The sequence below is a fragment of the Anoplophora glabripennis genome, unplaced genomic scaffold (assembly GCF_000390285.2).
Source record: "Anoplophora glabripennis isolate ALB-LARVAE unplaced genomic scaffold, Agla_2.0 scaffold23, whole genome shotgun sequence".
Lineage (NCBI taxonomy): Eukaryota > Metazoa > Arthropoda > Insecta > Coleoptera > Cerambycidae > Anoplophora > Anoplophora glabripennis.
Genome location: NW_019416624.1, coordinates 1,448,950 through 1,459,096, shown reverse-complemented (window position 1 = coordinate 1,459,096; position 10,147 = coordinate 1,448,950). Strand labels below are relative to the sequence as shown.

The window sequence follows — 10,147 nt, the reverse complement described above, 5'->3', positions numbered from 1 at the left end:
CCCTGCAAGCGACCCTCACGCCCCCTATCGTCGCCAGTTCGCCGCCCGAGGAGACATCCTAATGGTTAAATATGGCGGTTCTGCTTTACCCACCGAACTTTCACCTTCACCTGTCGTGACTCGACAGGCACCTGTCGACTTCAAAGCTACCTGGACGGTCTCATGAGTTCGTATACCGGATTGCAGGGTACACTGTGAATACTGTAAATAGACTTGGGAAATCAATTTTCCGCGGGTTGTAGAAATATACCTATGAAGATGCGTTTTGGTAAAACTTAATATAAATAGATTGCTAAAGTTAACAATCGTTCCATGTGAATGTTAAGTATTTCTCACCTGCAGACTTGGTGTAAATAATTTATTTACGAGTAAAACGTCACTTAATGTACAATAAACATACCTACCCGTTCCGGTAATTCTGCAATAATTTATTTAAAACAATAAGATCTTTAAAAGCGGGATACATCCATATTTGCCTTACCCGAAGAAAGGTAGCATACGAGTTACAATAATTTTGGGTCCATGTCACAAGTTTTGTATCAAAATGACCCCTCTAAAAACTCTGTAAAATATGGAGTTTCCTCTTTTTAAACGACCCGCCATTTTATAGCAATAACTGTATAACTTACCTAATTTAAGCCATATTTATTACAAATAAATAATGGATATGTGTACCAACTGTGTTATATTCTAAAGAGATATGATTTAGGCACATGTTTTTAGTTCCTAAAAGACGCAATGCTTTTTTCTTTTTTATAGAGTGTATAGTGATATTTAAAAGTATTAATAAATGTTGTGTAAATTATTGTTGCTGTGATTAATTTAAAAAAATAATAATCATATACCTACAGTTCTCGTAGAATAGTATATATTTCTGTGTAGTTGTGTAAAAATTAAAGTTTGTGGAATAATAAAAGTAATTGTCAGAAACTAATTGTGTTTATTATTGCCCAAATTAACAGGTGTGTCTCATCTAAATTTAAATTCAGTGCACCGCGAACGTGTTCTATTCACTTTAATATTCAGGTAGGTGCAAACAACAATTTAATATTTTCTACCCAACAACTAGTCTAAAACAGTGGCGGCTAAGCCTTCTCTGCAGCTTTTGATAGTATTGCAAAAGTTTTCTTTTAGTTTTTTTATTTTACATCAAATAATTAATATTTAAGAAATATTCATACAAATCTATTTTCATATGCAACTAATTATGTATCTACTAAGGGAGATCTCGAGTACGTAAATATACGATTTTTAAATGTTCACTATTTTTCGCTCCCTCAGAATTGGCATTATAGTCACTGACAACTAACTTTCTCAACCCTCCAGCGTTTACCAGTGTTCTATATTGTGCGTGACCTTGAAATAATGTTACGATATCTAAATTCGAGCTAAACCAGTCAAGCACGGAGGCTTGTTGCCACCTTTCATCTCTTTTTAACAAGCGAATCTTTCAATATAGCCCTTCTTCTCTACGGCGATCGTAGTTATATGTTGCAATGTTGCATTTCCCATTTTATAATAAAAACATTAGTCGTCTGTGAGTACACGCTTTTTTGTTTTTAATTGGTGTTTATGTGAAGTCTTTCTTAAGAATTTTTGTGAGACGATCATAATTAATTAGTAAAACAAGCATTTACATTTTACTTTGGTACGTACTAAACTTTATTTTTAATACATATAAGTATATAAGTATATTTTAATACATATAAGTATATTTATTTATACCTATACTTATACATATACAGGGTGATTCAGAACTTATCCAAAAAAAAAAATTCTGGATGTACAGGGGACCCTTACAAATACAATTTTGTAAAGAAAGGGCAGTTCGAAAATAATTTAAAAATACACTTCTGCACGGCGCTAGAGACTACAGTTGTCCAGCTATGTAGTGGTTGAATGTACTATAACTTCAATTTTTTTTTCTAGGAAGCTATAAGGATTTTACACAAATTTTTTTTACGATATTGATTCCATTTCTCATGCTGCATCTATTCCCAAATTTTTTTGGATAAGTTGTGAATCACCCTGTATAAGTAACCATTGTGCATAATTAATTTATTCGAATTTCTTTTAGTTTTTCTACTCATTGCTAATTTACAAAAAATGAGTGTTATTTAATGTTTTATATAAAATAAGAGATTTTACTCTACGTGGGATAATAGGGCTACTGGCGAACAACCCACTTAAAAAATGTAGCGCTCCCATTGCACTACCTCAAGGAAGGTGAGGAAATGTACCCGTTTGATTACAACGCGTAGGTTTAAAGTTTTTTATTTCAAGCCTCCTCTGCCAAAGATACCACGAGCCACCACTGGTCTGAAGTGAAATACCATTCATTAAACTACAAAGTGTTTGTTTCTGTGTTTCAAGCCAAATTTATTTGAAAGGATATTTTTCTTAGTGGCTTAAATGAGCTACAAGATCCTCAGATTCATTTTATTTTCTAGATGTCTCATTTGACTGCTGACAGTGCTGACTGATACCCACCTATTAACCTTAGATGTAAAACACCACAAGGTTTGTTTTGGTTCCGACAGATATCGGTCCAAATTAGTTGACCATATTTCTTTTATAAGAACCACTAAGCGAAAACTTATTGACAATATAACTATACTTTCACAACTGTGGTTATAGGTATATTCTGGACCCTTCTAGGACTATCCGCTGACAAAACCAAAACAAACCTACAGATTCGCAACTGTGGATAATGATAGGTAATAAGAAATAACACATTAAATTAATAAAACATTTTTATTAACGATTCTAAAATAATCCTTACAAAGTCTTTTAAATAGTGTAAGAAAAAATGCAGCTCCATATTGTGGTAGGATGATCATTTTGAAACTATAAAACTATTTATTTTTTATACAGAGCTAAAATAAACCAACATTGCAGTACTGGCACTGGTAACGGAAAATACCTAAATCTAGGCAATATTAATGATTCGTTTACAATGAACAGTAACAAACCTTTACGCCTACGCTCGAGATAAAGTGATCGCTGATTGGTTGAACTGTATTAAAAATATGGATAAATTAACAGTAAAGATTTCTTGAGCTGAAACTGTAATATTTAAAGTTGATTTTCTCAGGGAGGTTTAGCACATGCTCAGTAGTTTCTTGTTCCCATTTGACTGTTAATAGTTTTCGCGCTGATTTGTGTAATGTCTATGCATTCTCTACAAAATTTATTTATTTGTTGTGGTATGCTAAGGAAAGTGTTTCCTATTTCAAAAAGTCATGTCTGTGTTCGCTTTGTAGAAGCATGACTAAAATGTAAATTTTTTAAATGAGTATTTTTGCTCCCTGAGAACAAGCAACTTGGCTGAACATTTTAAATATATAATAACAAACCAAATTATAATTTCAAAAATAAAAGTGTAATATTTATGATAAATAATAAAAATTAGGTATTAAAATTAATGATAGTGTGGAAGTAATTTGTGCGTCACAAATTAAAATTTCGCGTTCATAATGCCGCTATGGAGAGAGAATACAGTAAGTATTCATTCACATGAACGTTTTTTCTGATCAGTAGCATCATCGATACCGACTGGGTATTGCTCGTCAGTCTATTGTGAAAATACAAGATTAAAAGTAGAGGATCTTTAATAATCTGGATACTACTACAATGGAACGACTGTTCCGCGAAAAAATGCGCGAGTGAAAAAGAGTTCAATATAGATATGCTCAAAATAGTTGCAAATAAGTTGAATTTACTCCATCTCTGTTTAATATGATCAAATATTATGTCACATTTGCTATATTATGGCGGTTTTCCACTAAACGGACAGTTGTGTTTGTGTGTGTTTCCTAGAACAAAACAAAAACAAAACTGAAACAAACACAAAACTCTCGTTTCCATCAAGCGGGCTACATTTTGTTCGAGTTTTGTTTTTGTTTTCAGTCCGATGGATACCTGGGAAACCGCTTTAAGGATTTTTTTTGAAATTGTGATGGTGTGATACGGACAGTGGGTCCCACCAAGTTAAAATATTTTCAAGGTCATCGTACTTCCGGTTACACCGGAAGTCGATACTAACTTTCTTATTTTAAATGGTATAACTATTATTGCATTTTTGGAAACATCATCCATTTTTAAGTTGAAAACATATAGCACACTCCATACTTAGGATTGACCGTTTCCGCGATATTTCGATTTTTAAACAAAAATCGACAGATGCAGACTGTCAGCAAAATTTAGTTTTCCCGGTTTATTTTTTTTGTGTAAATTGGACATTTTGTAGAGAAAGACCTACTTTATCGAATTTGACATGAAAATTTTCCAGTTTTTATACAGGGTGGCCAAATTTTTTTTATCGAATATGAAGTTCAGAATATGTGGAAAACTCGAAATTTTTAAATGAAAACCCCTAATTTTTTGCAATAATATACAGGGGGTTCCATTTAAAATAAGAAAGTTAGTATCAACTTCCGGTATAACCGGAAATACGATGACCTTGAAAATATTTTAGCTTGGTAGGCTCCATAGTCCGTATCACGCTATCACAATTTAAAAAAAATCCTTCGGGCGGTTTCCCAGATATCCATCGATGGAGTTCGTGGTATATGTACGGTTAAAGTGTTTACTTGGTTAGTTTGTATCCTAGCCAAGTAAAGACTTTAACCGTACACATACATATTTTTTAATAGCTATAATTCATTAATGATTAAAATATTGTTTTTGGGAAGAAGAAAACGCCAACATAGATATTGGGTTGGATCATTTAAATAGAAAACACAACACCACCGTTTCCACTAAACAGACTTGAGTTTCAAAACACGTCGAAACCTTTTGATGTGACCGCTTTCGAGCGGGACCCGAAAAGCAAAACTCCAACTGTCGCAAAACACGCCAATCTTCAAAAAGTTTGTGAAAAGTTACAGTTTTGTTTTAATCGACACAAGTTTGTGTTTTGTTTTGGTTTTATTCGATTAGTGGAAAACCGCCTTTTTGAAGCGGAACCCGAAAAACAAAACTGCAACTGTCGTAAAACACGCCAGTCTTCAAAAAGTTTGCGAAAAGTTACAGTTCTGATTTATTCGACACAAGTTTGTGTTTTGTTTTTGTTTTGTCCGTTTAGTGGAAAACCGCCTTTATGGTTCCCTATTTGACTCAATAGCTGGACAATTTTCCACAAAGATGGTGAGGAAGTTTCCAACAGTGTTGGCCATCCTTTGATTACGAATTACGAGGTACAAGCTACTGCATATGAACAGAGTTATTACAGCTACTAGATGAAAAGTAACATCTTCGATGATGCCATATTGTTCAATGTTTCGGACACTAGGAAACAATTGTTAAATCTTATTATAGATAACAAATTAATTCAAATCCGATTCATCAAATTTGATCCTATTTATGAAATTTATAAAGGATACCTACCTCATTTCTGTCCATAAAAAAATATAGTTAGGTGAATATTGTCGGAAATTATTAAAATAATTGTTAAACAGTCTTATTTAAATTGACATCTTTATTGATTTAATCATTTCTTAAAGAATAATATAAAGCTAAGTAAATTTCTCTTGTCTCGCACGAAGTGATGAAGTTCCCGATTAAAAAGAAACATCTTTTTCAACAACCACCATATTATTACAGAAAGACTTACATTTAAAACTTAACGACTACCTTGTATTGTATCAATGTCAGTTTCTAAACATACTGTGGAACTTCTACATGTTCCCGTGGAATAAGTCTTGTTCTTTCTGAATCTGTGTTAGCCACAACTACACCGTTTCTGTTTGGAGGAAATGGTGGTTTACTTCTTTGATCCCTTAATTGGACGAAACATCCTGTCACCACCAAGACTACCCACCCTATGGAGTGCATAATATCTGGAAAGTATTTGTACATGGTGTAATAGCCAGGTCAAAGGTAACCTTCTTATAAATATGAACCCCCATGCAAAGTATATACCTGTTTAACATTAGTACTTAATAAAGGATGTTCAAATTTGAGTTAACTCTTTAATTTTGCCGCCATTTGTGTTTTTTGTACTAGAAAGGTTTTGTTTTTTTGACAGCTGTTAAGTAGAAACATGGCGGTTAATAAATATGGAGAAGTATACGAATGTTAAAAATTGTTTTAAATTTGGTGAGTTATTCAGAAGTTGGAAGAAAATATCGTACAGAATGTGGAAAAGCGAATTGTCCCACAAACAGCACCATTCGAAATATTATGAATAAATTTGAAGAAACTGTTTCAAGATCAAAGAAGAAAAATTTACAGTTGTAATGGTCGTTTAGAAGATATTGCAGCTGTCAATGATAGTGTCACTGCAGAACCAAACACATCAATTCGTTATTTAGTTCACATCAATTAGGCAATAAACAAACCACTTTATTCTATATTTTGCATAAGGATCTTCATTTGAAGACTTACAGAATACAGTTAACACAAGAATGTTATTATTACCAACTAAACATGGATTAGTCGTACATTTGTTAATTGAACTCATGCAGTGAAACAAGAAAATGATTTTTTTACATAATCATTTTTAGCGATGAAGCTCATTTTGAAATTGGTGGATATGTAAACAAACAAAATTGTCGTATTTGGGGTGAAGAAAACCCCTGAGTAATATTGGAACAACTAATGCATCCACAAAAAAGTCTGGTGTGGTCTGGTGGAGTTATTGGTTATTCGAAAAGGAAGCTGAAAAAGTTGTTTCTGTGTGTGTGGTACTCCATATCGAATGGTGATAGCGTATTAATGTACAGAATATGTGCTGTCAATAGAACGGTGCAATATGTCATATAGCAATCGATTTTTTGAAACAGAAGTGTGGTAATCGAATAATTTCACGAAGAGATGTTAATTGGCCACCAAATTCATGCGATCTATGACCAGTAGATTCCCTTTTATGGTTTTTTAGCAAAGTTTATGCTGACAGTCCTCAAACTATACAACATCTGAGCAAATTTTTCAAATTGAATCACTATTACGAGAATACGTGATTGAAGATTGAAGCCTTATAGAGCTGCAAGAGGTGGTCACTTACTCTTTTCCATTATTAACCGTAACATATCTACTTTAATATTCAATAAAGGTATAGTATTTCAAATAAATTATGTATTTTAGTAAAAAATTAAAAAGTTAACTCAAATTTGAACACACTCTATATTTGGAAAAATTAAATGTTAAATCAAACAGAAATTGAACAAGACGCAATCTTTCAATGTAAGCAACGTTTACATGATACTTATTAGTACTTAATAACAGAGGAAGAAATAACGACTCAAACACCCATTCATGCAATGATTTAGGGACATGTAAAGGCATCAATTGAAAAATACATACCAATAATCTCAAAAGGTGGAGAGATAACGGCGTTACTGAAGTTCCATACCGTTGCCCTTCGGTAGGTGTTTATGACGATATATTGCAAGTTTCCACCTAGATAGTAGTTCAAGGCTATGAAGAAAGCGTAGGAACCCAAAAAACTACAGCCAAATATATGACTGTACATAGACATGGGTGTCCAGATGATAGAACAAGCTACCATTATGCATACAAACGTAACCCAAAATACTAAATTGCTACGATAGATGTAAAAATCCGCTGAAAGAAATATTAATTTATGAAATGGTAACCTATAATTTTACTTTTACAAAATTGATGTGAAATATAAAAGTAAAATGATAATTAGGGACACTTTTTTCATATTTGTGATCCATGTTTTTCCAAATAATGCTAACAATAATAACTCTAATTATCTAAAGGAAACAATTAAATACAAACAAGTCAAAAAACACAATAATTAGACTATGAAATAATAGTGAATATACAGGGTGTCACCTAACGAATATTACCTACTTTAAGGGTATAAACTAGAACCAAAATGGTATCGATTTAACTAAACTTGCTTAAACGAAAAATGTCGCAAAAAAGTTACAGGGTGTTAAAGTTTCTTTTTTTATTTCTTGTTTTCTCCTTAACTCAGAACCCAATTAAACGATTTTAGCAAAATTTGCTGTTGCTTAGTTTCTCTTCAAGAGGTATGAAGTGATTATGTTCCTATTAGATTAAATCATACAGGGCGTTCATTTTACTACAACCCTTTGTGAATATTTTTCTGCAACTTTTTGTACGCTTTAAAATTCTATACGCAACTATCAGAAATAGGTAGGGAATTTTATTCTACACAAAAAATGTATACCTATCAAAAGTCGAAATTATGCTCGGTTATGAAAATATTACTAAAAATATTTATTAACACATGGGTATGTGTTAATACATATTTTTTGGAAATAGAAATAACTACGTATCCATAACAACATGACAATTTCAATGAGTCACTGTCAAACATAGTCTAAGATCTAATAGTATTATTATATTAGATCTGTGCTGTAAAGTTTGTATTTTGCAAAAGTTTGTTTCTGAAAATGCCTCGTCACAATGAATTTACGAATTAAGAGAACATATGAAGAACACGGAGAACATTTATTATAAATTAGTAACTTTTTATTACTGCCACTTTTCTGTTTTTATTATGTTATTAAATATGTTATTTATTATGTTTATTATGGAAAAATATGCTTTAATATTTTCTGTAATATTTTCATAACCGAGCATAATTCCGACTTTTCTCTACCTATTTTTGAAAGTTACGTGTAAAAATATAAACGTACAAAAAAGTTGCTGAAGAATATTTACAAAGGGTTGTAACAAAATGAACGCCCTGTATGATTTAACCTAATACGAACATAATCATTCCATACTTCATGAAGAGAAACTAAGCAACAGCAAATTTTGCTCAAATCGGTTAAGGACAAAACAAGAAATATAAAAAATACTTTAACACCCTGTAACTTTTTTGCGACATTTTTCGTTTAAGAAAGTTTGGTTAAATCGACATCATTTGAGTTCTAGATTATACCCTTAAAGCATGTAACATTCGTTAGGTGACATCCTGTATATTTTATTGTTCTGAAGAATCAGCAGTAGGTATGGTCTATTTACGATAAGTTTGCAATGACGTCACATTTAGTAATTAAGTGTAGCCGATAATCCTAAATTCCTGTTCTACATCGCATTAACTCTCATTAAACTAGAAAATTTTATTGTTTTCACTGCACTGAATTAAAATTAATAAAATTAATTAATCGATCGACAGCTGATATACAGGGTGTAACGGATGCTGATGGCCAAACTTCCGGGGGTTATTATACAAGTAATTTTCAACAAAAAAGTAGTATAAGATATTTTTAGAAAGTAGATAGTTGCTCTTTTATGTAACATTATTTGATTTCAAAAAATTTTGTGCCTTTTTTCATAAAAACAAAAATATCTCTGTTATTCTTACAGCCACAACAAATTTAAACATACCGTCGGAAAGAGCGTTAAATTTACTACAAGATGAGCATATATGAGTGTTTAAAAAATCTTCTATACCAGGTGCTGTAAAAAGTTAAATGTAATAATTGTGAAATGAGCAAAATTAGTGGTATCTCCTTATTGGTGATAACGCCAAAAATTTGTTAATGAGGACGTGTTTTTTCTTCAGCAAAAACTACTGTATTTAGTAAGCTCTTCAACGATATATCAACTTTTGAGTTTACTATTTTTTTTTGGCAACAATATCAAGGGCAAAGGTAATAAACACCGTAAAAATCGAAAATACACAAACTTTATAGTACTTTATTTTTATTTTAAGACTGCTTTTTTAAATTAAAGTAACAAAATTGTTGAAAAAATTATTTATAACTTAGTAACATATTTACAATGACTTAATAATTTTCGATGTAACCTCCCCCTTGACGGATACATAAAGCGCACCTTCTCCGCACGGAAGCAACTGTGCGACGCACTTCTCCATTTTGCTGTCGAAGTAGCTCCCAACAAGCAAAAATCCTTTGTTCGAGCTGTTCTCGAGTTTCAATTGGTACTTCATATACCAAAGATTTTAATCTACCCCACCAAAAGAAGTCTAACGGAGTTAGATCAGGACTTCGAGGAGGCCACCTAACTGTACCAAAGCGTCCTATCCATCTATCTTCATAATGCTCGTTTAGCCATGCGCGAATCTCCCTGCTGTTATGTGCAGGGCAACCATCCATTTGAAGCCAGGAATTAATCCGAAAATTTAAAGGAACCTCTTCTAATATATTATGCAGTTCGTTCTGAAGAAGATCAAGAAATG

The 10,147-nt window shown here is 32.3% G+C and overlaps 1 protein-coding gene across 1 annotated transcript in view; it reads right to left on the bottom strand.

Annotated features, from left to right (window-relative positions):
• Window positions 1–5,459: 5,459 nt before the first annotated feature.
• LOC108904541 (transmembrane 7 superfamily member 3-like) overlaps window positions 5,460–10,147 on the bottom strand; it is a 12,967-nt gene continuing 8,279 nt past the window's right edge. Inside the window, exons 6-7 of the mRNA XM_018707139.1 lie at window positions 7,306–7,566; window positions 5,460–5,840 (exon numbers count right to left, since the gene is read on the bottom strand). Of these exons, the coding sequence (XP_018562655.1) occupies window positions 5,659–5,840; window positions 7,306–7,566 (443 nt within the window). The 3' untranslated portion in view covers window positions 5,460–5,658. The remainder of the gene's footprint in view (window positions 5,841–7,305; window positions 7,567–10,147) is intronic.